At 35.9% G+C, this 23,895-nt stretch overlaps 1 protein-coding gene across 1 annotated transcript in view; it reads right to left on the reverse strand.

Moving 5' to 3' along the window:
• Window positions 1–4,827: 4,827 nt before the first annotated feature.
• The window catches only part of PWWP2A (PWWP domain containing 2A), a 35,673-nt gene continuing 16,605 nt past the window's right edge, over window positions 4,828–23,895 (reverse strand). Inside the window, 3 exon segments of the mRNA XM_020992360.2 lie at window positions 4,828–7,254; window positions 10,862–10,982; window positions 22,818–23,785. Coding sequence (XP_020848019.2) covers window positions 7,176–7,254; window positions 10,862–10,982; window positions 22,818–23,785 — 1,168 coding nt within the window. The 3' untranslated portion in view covers window positions 4,828–7,175.

Here is a 23,895-nt window from a genome sequence, read left to right on the forward strand (position 1 = left end):
GACACTCAAGATATATAAATGCAGAAGGGAATGACTCCAAAACACCTACAAGCAATGCCTCAGAGGAAAACACAGCTTGGGTACAAACTTGACTACAATTCCTGGAAGAGATGAAGCAAGGTTAGAGTTTTAAAAAAATGTCTTCATAAGTGGAATAACAGTGCTTCAGGAAAAATTTGAAAAAGAAATGATAGCTAAGGAGGACAGAATGAGAAAGGAAGTGAATGGCGTGGAACAGAACCTTGCCCACCAACACCCCGAAAATCAGCCTGGACCAAACAAAAGCCAATGTTTTCATGAGGCAAAAAAATTGTTAAAACAGAGTCAAAAGGCTGTGGAAAAAATGGAAAGCAGTGGATACAGCACTGGCCCTAGAGTCAGGAGGACCTGAGTTCAAATGCGGCTCAGACACGTACTATCTGTGTGACCCTGGGCAAGTCACTTAACCCCACTGCCTAACCAAAAAAAAATAAAAAAGAGGAGGACACAGAATGAGATAAATGCTTCTTTGGACATGGACAATGTGGAAATTTGTTTTGATCAACTATATATACTTGCAATGGATTTTGTTTTTCTCATGTTCTCAATCGGGAGATAGAGGGGTAGGTAGATCAAGGTAAGAGGATGAAAAGGTGGATCTAGGCTGATATAAAATATTTTTTAAAATATCAAAATGCTAATAAAAATATCCAAAATAGGGCTACAGGAGAGGATAAGGGAGGGACTCTTGGAGGGATGGGTAGGTTAAGGAACAGGAGGACCAGGTAGTGGGTAGAAGTAAGGCAGAGGAATGAGGAGAGATAGGGCAAATAGGGGGAGGATAATGAGGAAAAATAGGAAGGAGGAAAATACACAAGTAATTATAGCTTAGAATGTGAATGGGATGAATTTACCCATAAAATGTAAACAGATAGCAGATTAAAAATTTGAATTCAACAATATGTTGCTTTCAGGAAACACTACAAAAATGAGATGCACACGAAGATAAAATAAAGGGCAGGAGTAGAATTTATTATGTAGAAAAAGCAGCGGTAGTAATCATGATCTCAGATAAAGTTAAAGCTAAAATAGATTTAATCAAAAGAGAAAAATAGGAAAACTACTCAGCAATATTATTCTATATTGCTTTAGGCCATTTAAGATAACTAGACAGTATAAAATACCTGAGAGTATAACTGCCAAAACAGACATAGGAACTATATGAACATAAACATAAAACTTTTTATACAAATAAAGTCACATCTAAATAATTGAATATATAATATTTATTGTTCCTGGGTAGGTAAAACCAATATAATTAAAAATGACAAGTTTACTTAATCTATTTATTAAATGCCGTCCCAATTAAATTACTAAAAAAATCTTACTGAGTTAGAAAAAATAATAACAATATTCATTTGGAAGAACAAAAAGGTCAGGAACTTCACAGAAACCAGGGGGGAAAAAAGATGTAAATGAAGCTGATTCAGCAGTATCAGACCTTAAACTATATTATATTGTTGAAATGTAAAATGGATAATCTTGGTTACTTTAAATTAAAATTTTCTTGTGTAAATAAAACCTATGTAGCCAAGAATAGAAGGAATGCAGAAAATTGGGAAAAAACTTTCATAGACAATCTCTCAGACCGAATGGGATTGGGTTGGAATACTGCTGTGCTATAGGAAATGATGAGCTGCTTGATTTAGAAAAACATGGAAAGACTTGGACATATGAAGGAAGATGCTATCCACCTTCAGAGAAACATATGACAAGTGGAAATAAGCACAGTATGGTCTTACATATATGTGTATGAGTATATATGTGTATATTTATAGGTATAGAGAAATCTGTGTGCATATGTGTGTATATGTGTAAATATGTGTGTGTATATGTGTGTGTGTGTAGCCATGCTTAAATGGAGCCTTCTTTAGGGTGGCAGAGAACGGAGGGAGGGGGAAAAATAAAGTAAAAAGTGCACAGTAGAGAACAAAAGAAAACCTACAAGGAAGCAAAGAAAAGCTGGGCAGCTTTGAAAACAGTGTGTGGTATTTATTACATAGGTTTTCTTGAAATAAAAATTTATTGTTTTATATTGAATCCTCTCTTATGTTCTGCTGTGTACATGGTAATATTTATTTCTTCTTTTCTTGTTTTGCATTTAAGTTTAAAATAAACTTTAAAATCTACCAAAAAGAGAAAAGATTTCCAAAACAATAAGTTCACAAATACCAGTTTCAGAAAGCGTCCTCTATACATAGCAGGGACTTTTAAAAACTTTAATAAAAAATGCTAGACTCTGGAAGATAATACAAAATATGTCATTTGAGAAACGCTAGTAATCAAATATAAAAGTAAATGAAGCAGAATTTTCACATTGGCAGGGAATTTTTGCCACTAATGGAGAGATCTCTGCCTAGGGACAAAATGATATATTCCACACACAACATTCAAAGGCAGATGATAGTGAAACTGTGCCTGTCATTCCAACTGACTGAGGGAAAGCATAAAACAAATCAACAACTGTATGTATGATACTCTAGGACTCATTTTCCAAGTACATGTGTAAATATCCGCACATATGCATAGTATGATGAATATACTATAGATCTCATTTACTTTGTTAAAGATTAACATTAGAAAGGGAGTCAAGATTCTTCATTTGCCTTTTTCTACTGCAATTAACTCTGGTCTTAAAAAGCACAAGTGATTACACCACAACTAAATTACCAAGAAATCTGTGAATGTTGGCGACCTTGGACAAGTCATTTAATGTCTCTGTCTTAGTTTTCATGCTTATAAAACTAGGCAGTAGGATTAGATGACCCAATTCAAGTCTCTCTCAGGGTCTCCTTAGGACTAAACTATCAACTACTGGAACTTTAATCATGGGTATCCTATGATTAAAATAAAATCACAGGTCCTTTCTAATGACAAGTTCCCCCCAAAAAAATCACAGGTCCTTTTTGTTTGCATTAGCACAACTTCCTCATACCCTATAGAAGACACAGGGCCAGAGAAGTGAAAGACTGAGTTGAGACTTACTGAGTTCAAGGCTGTCTAGGATACACTAATAGTCAATCAGACTTCACCTCTTTTACTGTGGCTAATTATGTACCTTAGATAAAGTACAGACTAGCGAAAGAGAATGTTTATTCTACACGAAGACAACAATGTGACATTTACCTAACACCTGAAAGTTTGCAATATGCTTATATTCACATACACTATCTCATTTAATCTTTATAACAATCCTGTGAGATAGGTACTACAGGTATTATAAATTAATGTCAGAGAGATGAAATGCCTTGCTGAGGGATACACGGTATAGGTATTAGAAGTGGCCAAGTCTTAAAGGGCTTTGTTCAATAATACCTCACTGCTTGAATGCAAATTTTCAGTGCAAACTCTGTAATACAGAATACGTTTATAAATAATAGATCTTTTAGGCAACAAACATACATTCTGCTTAGGGGTGGGGGGCAGGGATAGTGAGGTGGTTGGAGATCAACCTTTTGACCTCTCTTTGATGACCCTATTCGTTACCACAGAGCCTGGCACATACTAGGTATTTAATTAATGTTTACTGACAAAGGAAGTGATCTACCAAAGTATCACCAGGTATATTGTATAACAAAACAGAGTATTAATAAGAGGAGAGATACCTCATTATATTCAGCTCTGATGGAAATAAACTTAGATTTATCCTATCCATCACAAAGGCTGAATTAAGGGCCTAAGATACATAGTCATTTTCCTATTTCCTATTTCAAAGACATCTTAATAGTAAAACGATCGCTTCACTGGGCCTTAGTTTCCATCTCTGTAAAATAAAAGGGTCGAACTAGATCCTCAGTTCTTGAGATCCATTAACTTTTTTTTAAAATATCTTGATGTGTATTTCAATATAATTGGTTTCCTTTGTAATTCTATTTTGTTCTATGGGTTTAAAAGCACAATTCTGAGGTGTCCTGACTATACCAGACTGCCAAAAGGGGGTTCTTAACCTCTGAACCAGATGGTCTCTAAGGTTCTTTATAGCTCAAAAGTTCTGAATGTTGTCACTGTAGGACTTTAATGTCATAGACAGTTCTCACTTTACATAAGTAGACTGATCTACATATTATATAATACAAATTTGCCCTCAAACTGGGGGGGGGGAAGCAGTAAGGGGGCCAGCACATGGTTCCTGGACATTGGGGGGGGGGTGGAGGGCAGAGCTGGAGTTAGCCACCTGGGGGGCCTGGCCAGAACCAAGAGAAAGAATATGGCCTAACACTTGGGGGTTGGACATGGAGAGACAGGAGGGGACAGAGAGGCAAACACGAGGCCCAGGAGCAGAAACGCTATACCTGAGCACAGCACCACAGTGTAGACTGAAGGCAGACACAGAGCAAACACTCAAGAGGGTGGACAGAATGGAGCAAAGGTCTCCTCTCTCAGGCTGCAGGTCTTAAGCCAATCCCCTCCACTGGCAACAGAAGCCCATTCTATTTTTACTTAGAGGGATTTTTTAAGGGTTTTTCTTTTTAGGTTTTCGGTTTTTGGGGGGGTTTTTTTGTGGGGGGGTCAAGGGACAGGAGCAGAGAGTGAGCACAGTATTGCACAGTAAAGTTGCATAGGTGTTTTTTCTGGAATGTGGATTTCTTACAGAATTCTTTATGTAAAGTTGGATTTTCATAATGTAACTTTACATAAAGCCAGAACTGTCTGTAGTTGCAATGTGTATTTCTAGCATTCAGTTCCTAAAGGCAGCTCCTAAAAAGATCAATCTCAAGACTGTTTCATACTTGAATGTACTTCAGGTGATGCAGAGTTAAAATCAACTTTTAAAAAAACAGAAGGAACTTTCAAAAAACATTAATTTTAATTTTTTAAATATAAAAAATCCAAGACTTTATTGGAATAAATGTTACATGACATTCTTTAACATTAAACTCTGAGCAAACTTGAGAGGTGATGCATGTTTTCCATTCAAGTCTAACATGAAATAGTTATGTGACCATTTAAAATACAGATAAAAGTTAGCATGAAGCAAAGCTTAAATATTAAGCAACTAAAGCAAAGAAAGAAAAAACCAACAATACAGTACATCTACGTTTTAAATATCACTGAATTTCATTTTTAAAGAAGAAAATGAAAATCCGGTTTGCAGTAAAACAGCTTCAGTAACTGATCATTAGAAAAACTTGTGAATATTTATTATCTAATTTGTCAGGTTTTTTTTTACTTTACTATTTGTTCATTTCCCCCACCCAACCCTCTAATAAAGAATTCTTATTCTCCCTTAAATACCATGATTTTGCAGTCTCCATACAAGTCAACCTCCTTTAAGTCCATATGAGTTCTGCCTGTGTAAAGAACTGCAGGTGTCAGACAGAGACCCAGTAGTAGGTGCTACTGGTTAGTGCTGGTGACAGAACAAGACTGACTGGAGTTAAGCAGGTGGGGAAGTGCACTGCAGGGCTGCTTTCCTAAAATGTGCATGACTTTGCCAGGGCACTTCAGTTGTAATATGTTAACATCCCTGCTGTTCTAGACCCTGAGCTTACCTTCCATTACGTGCAAATGGACACTTCTGTAATATGAGAAAATACACAGGAGACCAGGACTAGGGCAAAACCCAAAAATTTAGCTTTGTTTGTTTTATAATCTCTAAGCTTTCCAGAAGCAAAAAGTTGGATATACCTTCCTTGAGATGCAAAAACAGATGCTCCAGAACTCACCCAGAACCTTAAATATTCATCCTGAGCACCTGGGCATTATTAAAGGAATGCCACGTGGACCAAAAGAACCAATTTCCAAATTTACACTGAATTATGAAAAAGTAAGTGATTTGAGCTAAGCGCTCAATTATCTGATATGTTGCTTTAAATGAGGTGGGTTTTAAATATATCTATATTTATATATGTGCATGTGTACATCAGTAGGTGCTACAGATTCTCTTTTTGGTTTTAAAAATAATTTGTTATTACCACTAAAAAATTTCACGTTTATTATAAAGCATGGCACCATTAAATATAAAATTGCTTTAGAAATTTAGTACCTCTAATAGGTCCATCTGGTTATTCTCATAGCATATTATGCTTTTCTTGTTCAACAAAAAGGGGGTGGGGGGAAGGAATGGATTTCCATCTATATACTTACCAAAAAAAAAAAGCCAAATAATTAGGGGTCACTATCATTAGGGATTCATGCTCCATTCATGAAAGGTTTGAGGCCATCTCTATGGACCCATTCTTGAAGTTTTCCACCAGGCTTAACTCCTACTGATGTTAGTAGGAATTTTTCTTGCATTGAGACTGGACAGACTTCTTCCCAAGAGGAGTTCTTTCTAGATGTCTTCTCCAAAACCTAGAAAATGTAACTTTATTTTCCAAACTAGGTGGAACCATCAACAAGGAAAGAAAATCATCAAATCCCTCCACAGAAATAGAAGTTAATCCTGTACACATTTTCATTCCTAAACACTAATTCTCAACAGTGAGAAAAAGCCACCTCCTTACTCCTATTCCTAATTTGGAGAAAAAAAAAAGGTATTCAATCGTTACAAGGTGCACAAAAATGTTAAATACTGGTGGCAAATAAATAAATTTTAATATTTCTTAACAAGCAGACCTTTCTATTTAGAATGCTACATCCCTGCTTTAGGGGAAAAAAATTCCCAGGAGATGTAAAGTTGTTCATTATCTCTCTACTAGGACACCTTGGTCTTGGCTAAACTGACTTACAGCTTCAAGTAGTTTTAGAAGCACCATTTGCTCACATCTGCACTAACATAAGCATTGGAAGAAACACAAAATGCAACAAAATCGAAGAAGGTTGAAAATGAAAGACAAAAGTCTAACAGCTCCTGCCATCATCCCATGTCTTGATTTTCAGGGATTTACATCTAAATGGACTGATAACTTCACAATCAAAAGAAGTTTTGTCAGTTACTCTTCAGATTTAAAATTCAAGTGAGTCCTTGCACGTGCACTTCACATCATTTTCCTCCTCATCTCATGCACTGTTTATTGCAAAAAGTTTTATCAAATATTTCCCTAATACCATTTCTTCAGTTTAATATAGAAACAATTTACAATTTGCAAGTACCCCTTCCAGGCACGCTGGATCCGTCTCAGCCAACGGCTCTTAACGTTTACTCCTTGTTGAAGATTTGAAAAAGGAAAAAACAAATCAGTCTCCAGTTTCTTTCAGTCCTGAAGGGCCGATGCTTTTTTGTGGCAGGTGTAGCGAGCTTCAGGCAGCCAGCCTGCTGCTAATGCCTTTGTGCTGAAATACAGTAAGAAGAAAAAAAGTTGTTAGGTATAATTATAAGCTTAGATAAAAACAAAGTCCTATGTCATTCAAGATTTAGCTCTATTTTTACTCCAACAACCCATGTTAATGTCATCTGATGTATAAAATCAATAATACGTGTCTTCAGTTAAACTTCAGGTCTTTAGGTTTTACATTAAACAATACACAACTGATAAAACAGAACATATATTACTGGTACTCTGAACAAAAGATATCAACAAAGATAGAACAAATATTCGAGCTGCACTGTGAGGTATCATTTTGCTAACATGCATCTAACCAAACAACTAAAATATCTGTTCCTGCAGTAGTTTTTTATGTCAACATCTCAACATTTAGTCAATAAATATTCTAGTTTCCTATATTAAAGTATTTGTTACATGAATCTTTACCTATTAAAAGCCACCATTATTAGCTATCATTAAAAACTTGATTTAAAAAAAATTTGTTCAAATACTATCTAAAATGCTATTTAAAAGAGAATTCATCCTATCCTTACATATAAGATACTAAAAATAGGACCTCCTGAAAGTCTGAGCATCTATTTCATGTAAATATATATGTAGACTTGTTTAAACTATATATATATATATATATATATATATATATATATATATATATATTTTACCAATATTTATCTTTTAACAATGTTTGTATATATAGGTGTGTGCGCGCGCGCACACACACACACACACACACACACATACACACACACACACACACACACACACACACACACACACATACACACACCCCTTCCCCAAGACAGAAAAGCTGTTAAACACAGTAGAGCTGCTCAACTGCTTGGTACTTTTGGGAAGCAAAAGCAACACACCAACCCTACATTGTAGCAACAATTGGCACTTAGTACACGTTTGCTGGGTTGTGATATTCGTTGAATTTTTCATTTTAAAAAAAGATTTAGCCATAAATCTTAAAAGCAGAGCCACAAACAAGTGGCAAAAGTCTCTCTGAAATCAGCTGTAAATTGAAAGGTCCTTGTGCATGTGATAAGGAGAAAGGATGGCTGGTTGCTTATCAATCTCTTGCAACAGACAGAAACATACACAAAAGCAGCACCATCTAATAACATTATCTTCTAATGCCAAGGCTGAGAGTGCATAAGAATATCTAGAAAGCAGGCTAAATTTCTTTAGCTACTGTATTTGCATGTTCATTAATCAGAAAGCATTTTGTCCAAGCAAAGATATCCTCTAAAATAGAGAACCTTTGCCTATAACAAACACAACAGCAGAAGGCATAAGCACATGTATACCTTACACGAAAGATAAATTTGATTCTGATGTGGTGAACCACCCCTTATCAAAAGCAGCTTTCTCAGGGGCAGCTAGGTGGCACGGTGGATAAAGCACCAGCACTGAAGTCAGGAGGACCTGAGTTCAAATCCAGCCTCATACCAAACACTTGACACTTACTAGCTGTGTGACCCTGGGCAAGTCACTTAACCCCAATTGCCTAAAAGCAAAAAAAAAAAAGTAGCTTTCTCATGGACCTCACTAGATGCCTAAAAGTTATCTCTATTCCACCTCATCCCCATGGGAAAAAAAAATACACCATGGGTATTTATAATATCCCAAAAAAACCACTGTGGTCACTGAATGGTTCTCTTTACATAATCTAGAAGAATGAAGACTGAAGTCAAGACAGTAACACAAGAAATCAGATATTTAAGGAAATTATTGCTATATCATTACCCCTTCCAAGATATGATGATCCACACAAAGCTGAACTCCAAAACTGATGGTCCACGAGAAAGAAATTTTTGTGAGGCCTATTTTCTAATAAAATTAAATAACATTTGCCGTTGCCTAAGAATAAACTAGATATCATGAACAGAATTCAAAAAATAAACACCCCACAATATTATATTTCAAAAATGATTTATCATTTCCACTATTTGCCAGATTGCTTGGTGTTACTGCTAACACGCAACAGAGGCCTTGTGCTTCATCCACTTCCTGGCTCAAGGCCTGTAAAAAATAAGGCTAATGTGAGAGAAATATTATATCATAACACCCTGCGCCAGTTTTTTGCCCAACCAATGAGAGATGTGTTTCTGCCAGAAATATTTCAAATACTATGAAGATATTTGGGTCCAAGTTTAACCAACACATCCAGCCCACTCAAAAGGACAACTCCGTATCTGGCTGCAGTATTATTTCTGGAAGCTAAGTTCACAGACAGCCTATTAAAAGTCACTGCTTCTGAAAAAAATATATGAGTTGGACAGTTCAAAAGGTTGTTGTCCTTTGGCACTCATATAAGTCACAAGTTTATGAAATTAGGTGCTCCACTATTATAATTATAATGTTAATAGTCTTTTATTCATATAGACCTTAGGTTCAAATGCCTCAGAGGCCTTGAAAACTATTATTTCTTTTTCACAAATGAGAAAAGAGCACAATGAGGTTAAATGTCTTGCTTGAAATCACATTAGCAAGTCAGGACCACAACCACAAAGCTAGTGATTCCTGGACCCTATTCTTAATGGTGCCCCCATTTTGCTTAAAAATTACATCCAGTTGTGCATTTGCAGGTTTGTCCCTCGTGAATCTGTGTCCGCCTTCTTCCAGTATTACAAACCATCTGGTTTCAAATTCACTTGAAGGAATCGAGCAAAGGTACAAAAGATTCATGCAGTTAATACTCTTTGGGGGCAACTAAACAGACTCGTCCATTCTACGCCACAACAGGCTGCCTAAAGGGGAGCCAGCCACATTATGTGAGCAAAAGTCCAGACTATCCAAAGCTTTTGATCACACTTGATCCAGAATGTTCTAATTCAATCATCTGCTCACAATTAGAGCCGAGACGCTTCTACACCTCCAATATAACAATGGTACTGTCAAACAGATTCTCAAAAATCCCAGAAAGTAAGCAAGCATATAAAACATATCCAAATCTAAAGGCAACAATTCAATCCAAATCCGTTCTCTACCAAAGCAAGAGCCCAAAATCATTCTAACAGAATAAGAATTACTCTCTTGCATCAAAACTTTTCAGGTTTTATCAAGCGTCTCATTTAATATAATAAAATTTAAGGAACTAGATTACAACGGCATTTTGGCATTACCCTTTGCCACCCTCAGTTTCTATTCCTTGTATGTAGACTTTCAAAGATAAATTGACCAAGAATACGCACAATGAGAAGTAATCCAAACAAACACTAAACCTACAATGATATAATGAATATCAAATTTTTTTTTAAAAAGGCCATTGAGAGAGTTGAAAATATTTAAAAACCACCACTTGACCAGGATCCCATCGTTACTCATTATGATTATACAACCCACGGCCCTGTATGCCAACTGAAAAAGAAATAAGTCCAGAGTTTCAAAAGCACACACATGAAGACTCTAGCCAGCTCTCTGAGCAGGACAGGTTATCATCAAGTAGACTTTAATTACAGCCTAAAATCAACATGAGGTACACAGGTACCAACGAAAACAAGAAAAATGACGGATGAATTCATCAACTCTAACCTAGACTATTTGGGGAATAATTAAGTAATGACACGATGCCCCCCTTCACTTTGTGGCAGGGCTTAAAACAGACAGACCTGCCCGTTTCACTGTTAACTTCAATGCTCCCCATCTGAATCCACAGTGGTCTGTCAGACACTGTAAGGGAGCAGCAGGACTCGTCACTGTCTGATGTAATATGCTGCCATTTGTTGAGACCTATGGTAGAAAAAATCAAGTTAACAAAAATAAAGTAGTCATTCAAGTTTTTTAAACCCATTTTCCAAAAAAAAATAAAGTTTTTCTTTTTTCCTTTTTTTTTTTTAAGTGCCCAGATTTCATTTGTCATTATGCATTTATGCTGAATAACCCTTTGGCTTCACAGAATGTATGGATAACTAAAAAGCATGATGCTATATAGAACACTAACAGAAGACAAAAGACTGGAAGGGACCTATGTACACAGTTCCAACTAAACTATAAAATAACATGGACCAATCTGCTTCCATAGCAAGACAATTGGCATGCTAAGTTGCTCACAAAGCAAACTCAGAAATACAGGGAAAGGAGTGAATGTCATATTTAAAGTATACTTTTGACCTGGGCTTTGTTTTAACCTGAGAATAATTACAGAATATCAACACAGGATAGAAGGTCTTACATATCCGTGAATACGCTCAGAGCTTCTGTTGCACAAAAATGTCCTGACTACTTGAGGCCCCTTTCCTCTTAATTCCAGTAACCACATAAGCATATTTTTCCATGCCTAAAATTCTTATCACATGAAGTAACAGTTATTACTGGGTTTCCCTGAATTTTTCAGAATAAATAACAAACCTCTACTAAATGAAAGTAATGAAAATAAGCTAATCATTTTTATTAAAATGACACTAAATAAAGGTGCTGATGTTGATGCTTTAATTTGTAAAACATTCCATAAACATAATTCCATGAATTTGCATGTAACCCTTACTAAACAAGCACAAATGAACAAAATTTTTATTCCTTAAGAACTCATTGCCTCCTTCAGATTATTTATTTGCCTTTTAGAACCCCAGTTAAAATAACTACTGCCCATAGATAAGGTGACGATTATTTTTAAAAGTCCTAAATAAAAGTAGCAGCAGAAATTCGAGAGAAAAAGGTTCTATCCCCCACAAGACATTCCTGACAAAGCACCTCAAAAGGAAAAAATGTTTCAATCTCAACTACAAATGGAATTTTGCTATCATATAATACAGATTCTAGGAAGAAAGCAATCTTCTGAAAGCGACTAGAAAAATAACCAGGTTTTATCAAGGAAGTTTCGGTTAGGTATCTTATTTTCCCTAAACCAAGAATAATCACAACAGAGGTGGAAAGGATTTGAAGCACTCTACAGCTATTACCAAACTTGTTTTCACAAGTCCTCCTCACACTAACAAATGGTGCTTAGTACAATACTCAGCACTTAAGATACTCCACAAATATTCACTGAATTGTTAAACTCAATCGCCATCCCACTGGTTTTATAATTTTACCGAATAAAAAAAAAGAAGCCATTGATCTAGAATGTTGGCAATATACAAAGTGAAATCTACTTGTGATCACTAGCTATATAGTAGTACAGGTCGAATTTTAGTTAAATAGAGCTAGACAACAAGAGAATCACCCTGCCCAGCCATAAGCACAAAGGAAAACCAAACCACGGGAAACAAGAATAAAGGTAACCTCTTGGCCTCAAATGACTTCCACTCCCTGTTAACTTATTTTTTTTCCTCATCTCTAAAAACCTAAAAATGAAGGCCTAAATGATACCTCAAATCTTTTATAACTCATTCTCTGAGTAAAACAGTGAAATGGCATAGGCCCAATGAACAGAAGATGAGATTTATTCTATTAATGTTTGTGTCAGATTTCTCCTCACTATAATTTGAGCCCATAAAGACTCTGCCCAGGGGGTAATCTCCTGTGTAGGCCACTAAAAGGAAAAAGACCCTCTGGATGGCAACGACTGGGCAAAATGGTAATAGTGTGAGATGACCACCTTTCTTTTCTTCACAAGGGTTGGGGGAGGAGAAAAGCAACTGTAGTAGAGAAAAATGCTGATTTCATAGATGCTACATATTACAGCCTACAGAGTAAAAACAAAAAAACAACAATGGCAGTTATTATTGGGAAGAAGCAAGAGAAAAAGGGGCAGTAGAAAACAACGAAAGACTTAATCAATCTCCTTCCAATGGTGCTGGGAAAAGAAAGAAAATAAGAGAAGACCAAGATCTTTGGAGTAAGCTCTGAAATAAAAATAAAAATTTAGAACACATACAGGAATTCATCCTGTTACAACTAAATGCAAAGATCAAAGTTTCTCTGCTCATGAGAGTATAATTGAAGATGGGCAAGCAAAGGGAACACTTTAATATACAACTCATTTTAGAAGAGTCAAGAAGTTTTCTATTCTGCAGTAATCAGTTATTTTCTCATGGTTTTAAACAACATTGAATGTAATTCTACCCGCCCAGGTTCTAACTTGAAATTAAGCACTTGTAAGAGAATCAAATGTTTAATGAGTAGTTTCAAAATTGGACCAGGCCCTTGCTAATAACTACCATTTCCCATGAAGAAAAATATCCTTCTTTTTCCTATTTGTCAACCCTTCCATCCTAAATCCATGAGGCTAAAGTTGTTGTGATATAGATGTATCTCAGGAAAGGGGAAATCTCCCATTGAATCCTGATCAATGAACCATCAAAAAAAGAGGGAAGGGAGTTTGCAAGGGTTTACAAAGAATTCCTAAGAATAGTTACCTATTGCTTTTCAATCACTCTTGAACTAGTAATGTAGCTTAAAATAATAAAATGCTAGATTTCCTGCTGAAATGCATCATCTACTGAAATGAACTGATTCATCCATGTAGCAACAATGGTACTACATTTGATAGCTCAATGTGCTGAAAGGAGCTCCATCACCATCCCACATTCTCTCCAATTTTACAATGGACTCTAAAGAAACAGTCTGGTACTAAAGGGCTGAAATGGGACACCTAGATGGCACAGGTGGTCTGTAAATCTATGCAACAGAATTCAATTGCTTGTTCCTACCCACTGTATTCTTCAGCAGTCTTTGCAACTGGCCGTATAGCCAACTTTTTTTAATCCTTAGCTTCTATTTCAACTTGTAGGATTTTATCTTCAGCTCTAATTTTTTTTCTCTTCAGGTTTCCAGAGTAGATGTTTGATAAAATGTCAAGATACTAAAAATAATTCAACAAAAAAAGAAAAAGAAAAAAGAAAGTGTGGTACAATAGAAAGAGTGCTAGATATAGAGTTGGAATCCTAACCCTTCAGCTATCTCTATGACCTTGGACAGACAGGTCATTTAACTTCTCTGGACCTGTTTCCTCATCTGTCCCAAGTCTGCATATATGATCCCTTTAAAAACAGTATCAGGAAAATATGAGGCAGCCATGAAGAGAAAGCACAATGAATTTAGACTTGGAGAAACTGGGCTTAAATACCATTTTTATCACTTACTCTCTATCACAGTCAATCAATATCTATTAATTGCCTACCATGTGTCAAGCACTGTGCTAATCTCTGGGAATATAAAGGCAAAAACCTATCCCTGCTCACAGGGATACTAATTGTAGAGACACCAAAAAATGAACTAGTATTAACGAGGGGTGGCAAAAGACTTTGGAAATGCTGAGATTTTAGTTGAGACTTGAAGGAAGCCAGGAAGCAGAGATGAGGAAGGGGAATACCTCAGACTTAGGGGACCAAAGCAGGTGAAAATACCTATTTGACCTTGGGCAAGTTACTAAACCTCCCTGGAGTTGCTTCCTCATCTGTAAAATGAGAAGATTGGACAGATGACATTTAAGGTCATTTCTAGCTCTAAATCTATCCAATGATCAAATAATACACAATAGGCTTTGCCCCAAAACATTTCGCAAGCAGACAGATTATGTTCTTCCTCTCTATGGATATATGCAACCCATTATTTGATCTAAGTTTGTAGTTATAAATTAATATTTTATATAATGTGGGGAAAGAGTTTAATGAGTGGGCTACTAGACTATAAACTCCTTTTGGACAAAGTATCATATACACCTTTGCAAACTAACCAGGCTTTGAATATAGTTTATGTTCAACAAATATCTTTTGAATGAAAGGAGGCAGAAACTGAGACTTGCAATGTCAATCTTTTTCAAGGCAAGTTTCACCTCACAAAGATTCCACATCTTTACCCATTACACATCCAAAACTTTACTCCAGATTTGTGATATCTCGCACTCTAACAAAACACAGGTTCTTTGTTAAACTGTATGAATAACTGGAATTTTGCAGTTAAAGAATCATATGGACATTTTGGATATATTTTCCCCATTATACTAATGATACAAACTACTACACAATATCCAAGTATGTAAGGGAGAAAATATTAAAGTAGTTTTACATTATTATATGATACACACTCTATATGATATATATGCTGTATGTATAACAAAATACAACATTCCATGCCTAACACAAATCAGCAGATAAACTAGAAATTCTACCTTATTTGGGAGAAGTATCCTTAACTATTATTCTAGAACGGTTTTTAAAAAAATTCCAAGGGGCAAGTATGACAGGATTATAATTTTGGGTGAGATTTTATAGGTGATTTAGTTCAATCTTCTTACTTTTGAGACAAGGAAACTAAGGCCTCAAAAGGTTAAATGACTTATCTAAGGTCAGACAATTAACAAAATCAGTGCTCCCAACTAGGTTGCCTAATTATAAATCTCATACTACTCCCCACTTTAGTTTATTCCTCATAGCCCCCAAGCCAAAATATTACAATCTTAAATATCATTTACCTTAATTTATAAATGGTTTGAAATTAATTACTAACTAATGCAGAAGCTTACAAGTAACTACTGTCTGTCTTTTAAATGAAAGAGTATCCATGACAGCTCATGTTGTACAGGTAATAATAGCCAATCCACCTCCAACTTCTATACTTAACGGGTTGGGCTTCAGTTGATTAGTTTTCTGCCAAATATATATATATATATATATATATATATTCACCTAGAAGACAAATTCTAACATATTCCACCTAGGGAAAAACAAAATTTCTTCCAGACTTTACAAAGGCTTTAAAATTGAATCTTTGCCAAAAAGGTCAATAAGTTTAGATACTTTTTACAAAGTTGCTTTAATAAACAACTACAAAAATTCTGCCAAAACATGAACTATATTTCAAATTCCAAGGGGAAAGGGAAGTGTATTAACAGCATGAAAACCTGAACTGTGATTCGATCATTTCTATGCAAGTTTGAAAACCATCCCAACCAAGTTAACAAAGGACATTCCTTCTCTCAGATTTGCAGCTAGACTCTGAAGAATCAGAAGACTGTGACAGACACGCTCCTCTACAGTGATGGATGCACTGCACTAACAGAGTCAGAAGTTCTTTTCCCCATCGTCTCAGAATCCTTGGGGCAAGTCCTTAATTCTCACCTCTGAAGCCACCTTTTTTTAAGAGTCTGCCTAATTGTTCCCATTCCCATCACCATTTGATGGCAGCGCATGCTTTTTGAAGAACAGAACTATGTACGTTAAATTTAAGGAGAAAAATACTAATATCAAAGAAGAGTGCCCCACCTGACAACATTTTCTTTTCTAGATATCATAAAACTTTGCTATTCTCATTAGCATGAGTCTTCTCTAGGTTTTTTTTTTTGTCTTTTGGTTGGGCAATAGGGGTTATGTGACTTGCCCAGGGTCACACAGCTAGTGTTATGTGTCTGAGGCTGGATTTGAACTCAGGTCCTCCTGACTCCAGGGTCGGTGCTCTACTCACTGCTCCACCTAGCTGCCCCCTCTACAGCTCTTTTTTAACCCTTGATGGAATCTTCCATTCTTCTCAGTATAAGAAGCAATCTCTTAAATTATTTTAAATTCAGTAACTGCAGGGCTTAAAAAAAAAATTTTCAACCTAAATACCAAAAATCAAGACTTGATTTGCCACTAGTTAGTTCATCTATTTAAAAACTAAAAGTACCTGAAATCTTATAAAAGTGAATGTTGAATACTAAAAATAAATATTTTTAAAAAGGAAAAAGAAAAATACCTGGACCTACATATATAATTTACATGTAAAGTATACATAGTCAAAATGAATTTAATTATGAATTTGTAGCTAAATAAATTCTAGACCTTTAAAGCTCTGAAAGGAGTATTTTTTACTAATGGTACAGAACTTGGGGCAGGGTGCAGAGAAACTCCCTATCTTGATTTACAAATTATGCATGTTACTTTTGCACACAGAAAATTAAAAATGTGAATAATCTAATTCTTTTGACCTTTTCAGTCAAATTTCTTAAATGACAACATAAGAAGCTAAAAAATCTACACATAATAGGAAAACCTCAATTTTGCCAAGAATTTTAACTTGTCCTACTATCTTTTAGCAGAGATGATGGTACCCAGTCATTAGTAAAGGTACTAAAGAGTAAAATGGAAAAAAGGAAGGCAAGAACTGGAAAGTAGAAAACTATGGACCTCAGTATTCAGAAACTAATTTGAAATTTAAATGTACACTTGATACTTATTAGCTGTGAGACCCTGGGCAAGTCACTCAACCTCACTGCCTCGGCCCCTACCCCCGCAAAAATTTAAATGTACCTAATTCACTTGATTTTAATTGTTAATGGGTTTCCTTATGCCAACTTTATTGTTCATATTTCTTAAAGTGTCTATGTCAATTAGGATTGTTTATAATCAGTCCTATTAAAAGGTATTGCCAATTACACAGTGACCCCATGTTTGTTAATCATTCCCTTTGGAAATTCTACCCATGTGAGAAAAAATATGAGAACATCTGATAAAGTTAAAATTAGCATTAGTGGCAGAAGTACCCAAATAGATAAAATCACAAGATACATGAAAATATGCAAAGGAACATATGTAAGTATCATGTCTTTCCTTTGATATCAGCAATTTTGTAAAATTAAAGCCCATTTAAATGTTAGCACAGCAACTCATGCATGCACGCTATAATTTAGCTTAATATTCTATGGCACATAGTAAATACTTATTAAATACTCGTTGATTGACTTAAACTAATAGTTCTCTCCAGGTCAGATCATCTAATTGAAGTTACCCTAGTTTTTCAAAGGTCTTATGCCAACTAAAAATTCATCAATATTAGCATACACACCGAGAAATCACAATTCTCTGATATAAGCCTAATAATATGACTCAAAAATGCTAGTCTCCTGAAATGGGCATTTCATTTCCTACTAGTCTTTCGTCATTAAATGGAAAAAAGCAGCATCCAAAGTATCACACTTTAAATAATCTGACATCAAAGTACTGTGTTGCTACCATATTTTTCCCTTTTAGGTTTACCTGGTCTGAGACTTCCTTGAATTCAAGTTTTAACATGCTCTGCTTTTAGGACATTCCAGAAGCAAGATTTCATATTTGATAATATTAATTCAAACTTAAGGTATATTACTTATGACCTACTGGGTAAAATTAGGCCTAGTAAATAATTGTCAAGAGAATAAAAATATGCCACACAATTCATCCGGATCATTATGTGGTGTTAATAGGTTATAAGAGTCATTGCAGAAAGCATGTGCTTTTCACTCGCGTACAATGTATTCTCTCCTTATTCTACAGTGCTATGACCACAGATGACAGCTCTTCAACACCATCATGTTTTAATAAAACTACAATTCTCGAATGTTTGTTACAATGATTTATATATCAGTCAACAAGTATTTATTACATACTTACTGTACCAGACATTGTTCTCAGCATGGGGGTTGTAAGAAAAACACAAAAACAGTACCTGCCCCTAAGAGCAAAATTGGTCAAAAACAGTGATCTTGAGATTAATGGGAAATAGCCTGGTAGCAATACAGACCTAGGAATCAGGCCTCCTTTTTTAGAATATTTAGCTGTCACTTTGGACAAGTCAACCTTTGAGTTATTAGTTTCATAATCTGTGAAATGAAGGTATTAATAGATGATTTATATTTATCAGCAACCTCTAAATCCAAAATCAGGTCATTCCTTACCTTCCAACTTCATTGAGAAGGTATATCATTCAGTTCTGAGTCAACTGGGAAAGTAACATTTTCAAAATCAAAACAATGATTCTCTTTCCTGCCTTGACCTGTTTCATTTTTAGCTTTTAGCTCCCCTCTAATTCCTTACTTGTCCCTGTCTTTCACACTCTCAGCACCCGGCCTAGTAAGCATATTTTTTTCTTTCTATGCAGGGGAAAAATACCCGTGGAACTATGAATGCATATAGGGAGAGGAAATAAAATTAATTTTTTTGTAACACTCCAAAATGAACTCTAAAAAGAAATTCACTAGGATTACCTAATCCAGCTCAGTCTCTTTTTGTGGCAAAGAAAACTGTAGCTGTTGGAGCAGAAAACTATCTATACCTATCAGGACAAAATGCTTTTGAGAAAACACACCACAGTAGAGGTGTACAGGTTTAATATATTTACCATAATAAGCTATTTCAGTGTCAATTTAACAAAAAACTTTTGAGATGAAAATAACATCCTAAAGGACATAAATCTTAGTGCTTTACTTTCTAACAGGCAATCATCGAACTTGGCAATTAAGACTGCAACTATGTGGATATATATAGTTCTTTGCTTACCTCAGAGATGATTATATAAAACTGGAATATGTACCACTCATTTAGGACACTTTTATCTTCCCTTTCTCCAATAATGTATTAGCACACTCGACATATAATACTCATTTGTTTGGTCGACGGTAACTGATACTTCTATTTTAATCCTCCAAAATTTAAAACAAATTTGTTTCACATTAAGCAAATACCTATCAAAACACCATTACTAAGGTGAGAGACATTAGCTAATCACTCTATACATGATGTATCTGGGGCACTAAAGGTTTATAAAATCAACAGTTAAAGGCGGATTATTTTTGCCCTTAATCATCAAGGAACTTAGATTCAGTCAACAGTCTTACTAAATTCAAACCAAAACTCCTCACAAAATTTCTGTTGATAGCCCCCAATAACAAATTATTCTAATGACCACAGGGCAATCAAAACTACTATGGGTTCAGCTTCTAGATCATCAACTTGCTTTAATTATGGGATCATAGATTTAAAGCTGGAAGAGATTCTGAGGTCATCTAGTCCAAACCCTCATTTTATAGACAAGGAAACTGGGGCCCAAAAAGGTTGTGACTTTCTCAAGGTCACTCAGAAGATAAAGTAGCAGAGCTGAGATCTGAACCCAGGTTCTAACTCCTGAGATTCAGCACTCTTTCCACTGCACCATAGTCACGACATTAAAGATTTATAAATGCAGCGCAAATAATAATTCCTGAAATATTGTAGTTGTTTCTGTTTGCAGGAAAGAATACAACTTATAGAAGTGAAACAACATCTCACAATCAAAAATTTTCAACTTGTGTGTTTACTACAATCAAAAAGCATTGAGTTCTCCTGGAAGTCACTTAAATTATCCAGCAGAAAACCTAGTTTTCATAGTTTGTGCGTAAATAACTGTAAGCTTAAGGAAACTGATAACTGATCATATCCAGAGGAATGCTACCAATAGGCAGCACATTAAACGTGCAATTAAATAGTAAGAAAACAAGTTTCAAATTGGGTTACTTGGAAATCCACAAAAATAATTAAAGCATCTAATTCTGTCATCCTATAGGCACTAAAGTCTTTTAAAGTGTCAATTCCTCTATCATTTAAAATTACATAATGCACCTGTTAAAAACAACAGCTAAAAACTAATCACATAAAAAACTATTGCCTTTGTATGAAGCAACTCGGAAAACACGGTACATAACTTGCTCTGATACATAGGCAAGTGAAATTTCCCTAACAGGGCAAACCTGAAAAAGGAGAAAACAATTAACAAAGTCAAATGGGCATGAATGGAGAATAACAAAAGAGAGGGAGCTGAGTCACCAGCATTAAAAAAAAAAAAAAGCCCCAAATGGGCATAGTATTGGGCAAAGTACCAAACAGACCAGGAGACTAAATTTAAATACCTCCTTGTGAAAACTTAAGCATGTGATGAAAAATTAAGATTTATCAATGAGAATGTTAAAACTCACACCTTTATAAGCTAACAAAACCTAAAAATATACTGGACCCTTCTTTGTACTACACAAGATCCAATTTTAATGACTATGTATTGAATAATGTCTTATTGTGAACCTATTGAAAAAATATTCTGTGGTAGGGCAAATGAGAAATTAAATTTTTGATCTGTTACTATCTCTAAGCACTACATAGAAAATACTCATTTTCTAATATTCTGAAATTTATTGTCAAAGCTTTTTGAGAAACACACACAAATAATTCAGATTTAGTCAATTTTATTTACATTTTTTGTACATATCAGAGCATTACACAATTACATTTTCTTACTTTCTGACCTGCAAACAGATACCTTAAACGGAAATATTTTTTCAAAATTATGAAATTAGGTACATCCAAAATGCAACAATTACACATGACAAGTAATTCACAAAGTGTAATTTACTAGGACGTATCCTAAAAATTTAGGAACAGCCAGTCAGGAGAAAATCTGACCAATTTAGCAATCAATTATTTACATTTTTCAAAACAAACCTCTTTATCTAAACTCCCAAGTCAGAATCTTGGAAGATTTTTTTTAATGGAAGAAAAACAGGAAGTTATGATTCACAACTATGCAGCATTGACAGCCCTTGATCCCAAACTCTTGAGCAATTTTGTAGCCTGCCTCTTGAACAGTGAGCATCCATCCCTATTTCAGCTTGTCAAAAACTGAAGTGTCAAACTTATGCCCTTGTGTGCATAGAAAGGCTTATGTGTTCTTTAATTTATAAAAAAATAAAAACAAGTGGTCACTAAAATCCCAGACGTTTCTACTGGACCACCCCACTCACAGCTATTACCCACGTCTGTAACCTGTGTCACATAGTAATAGGCTACACATTCGGAAGAAACTGATGCATATTCCCTGCAAAAAAATGCCTTTCAATTGAGGCTATGGCTCCTATGCCTTGGGGTAAGGTTGAGGAATTTTAAAATGCAAGATTTTACTTTGAAATATTGCTAAACTTCTCATGTCAAGAAAAAATTTTGATTGCATGTTCAATTGGTTTCATTTGCCTGTCAAGAAAGTTATCATGAGATCGATTTTAATATTTTTAAAAAAGCAGCCAGCTGAGTGCAATTTCTTTTTCTCTTCCTGGTTTTGGCCAAGTCTACTTTGTGTAAGTTATTTCTAACTAGCCTAATAAAATTTTGTGGAGCCTCCACACTTTTCTTGCCTACCTTACTGTCCATGTTCACGTTTCAAATTGTGTCAACAGGGCCCGCACTTCAGGAGTCAGCTGCTTTGCAGCCTTAGCTGCCTCTGTGATAGCCTTGCGATACAAGCCCTTTCTCTTCTTATTAAAGCGTGACTGGAAGTTTTCTAAAAAGGGGGACAGTTGCGATAGTGCAAGGAAAGATGTTGTCGGAGACCCAAACCACGAAATACGGGCCTCCTGTCGGACTAACAGGCCGTTATCTTTCCGGCTTACAGTTATAGTAAGAATACGGGCTGGCCACCACGGGAAACCATAAATCTTGGCCCAAACAATGTCCCCTACACATATGGTCCTGCCATCTGGTGTGATGCATTTAGAGACGTTTTTGGAAAAGACTTTCATTTTCAAGGAATTACTGAGCTTTTTCTCTTCCTTTGAAGAGGATGAAGTGGAAGAGGTGGAAGGTGCATGCATACTGCCTGGAGGAAAATCAAAGCTTTCAGTAGAACTACACTCTGAATTGGAAGATTTCAAATCATCTGTGCTATCAATGCTACACACTGACGCACTGGAAGAGTCAGATTTCTTTTGATTTAGGGTCATGTAAACAGTGATATTGCCTTTGCTGCCCTTTTTGCCCAATGTCTGCTGTTCATCCTGCTCATCAGGTACATGTACTTCACTTGTGTCCTGAACCTCACTGCTGGCCTCTTCAGGACCTTTTGAGGGATTCTGATTTTCTGAAGGGGCCTCACCTGCTGAGCGGGTAGAGGTGCAACGAGACTGGGGTTTGGGTGCCATCTTGCCACTCCGCATTTTCTCAAGTCCGGCCTTCACGGAAGAGTCGTTTTCTTCATTCCTGTATCTCTGTGGCTTCAAACGCAACCGGGGTGGAAGGGAACCTGAGCTGGTGTTCTGAAACCGCCGGGTGAAGTGAACCTTAGAGTGTACATTTTTGGAAGTGCAAGTTTCACTCGGTTTCTTTTGTGCCTTTTCTTTGGCCATTTTCAACACTTCCCGAGCTTTCGCATGATCCATGTTCTTACTCTGGAGCACTTTTTTAGTACTTAACTGAGCTTTTGAAGTATTTGCCTGAGCAGACACTTTTACTACTCTGCCTCTGCTGTGAGCAATATTTGAAACTTTGACCACAGCATTTCTTTTCTGGCTTTCATTTTGGTTTTTCCCATCCATTTTATGGTCAGTTTTAAGTTTTTTATTCACAGTAGTTACACTTTCATTTCTCCGCTTTTTATTATCGTCATATTTAGATGAGTCACTTGCATTGCCACCTTTTTTAATCTCCTTTTTTTCTGCAACAACACTGCTTTTACATTTGTCACATAGGACTTGTCTGGGTCGTAGTTTGATAGCATTCATTATAGAAGTGGGCTCCTCCCTGTACATTTTCCTTTTGGGTCGTTTAATTTTCCGAGGAGGAGGCTGAGGTATTGATTGGTTATACGTGTCCCTGATAAACAAAGGGGGAGGATAAGGTGCTCCTTCATGAAAGAGAGGAGGTGGTTTAGAAGTCCACAGGCTTTTAGCAAGGCTAGGCTCTGGTGGCTGAATGGGAGAATGGTCATCAGGACCAGCACCATTCAAGTCACACTTGATTTCTGTTCCTTCTTGGAATGATCTATTGTGGAGCTGCATGGCTTCAGGTTTATCTTTGTATTCTCTTTTGGGGAAAATTGTCACAGGGATTCCATGGGGCCCAAACCTTTGGGGGGAAAAAAGAAATAATTAAGTTAATACTTAAGGGGAAAGAATGCAACTTCTCAAACCTACATTTTAACTTAAAATGGTCAGTCCTGGAAGGTATAACAAGAT

Source organism: Phascolarctos cinereus, unplaced genomic scaffold, assembly GCF_003287225.1.
Source record: "Phascolarctos cinereus isolate Bilbo 61053 unplaced genomic scaffold, phaCin_HiC Scaffold_2;HRSCAF=192, whole genome shotgun sequence".
In the NCBI taxonomy this organism is placed as follows: Eukaryota; Metazoa; Chordata; class Mammalia; order Diprotodontia; family Phascolarctidae; genus Phascolarctos; species Phascolarctos cinereus.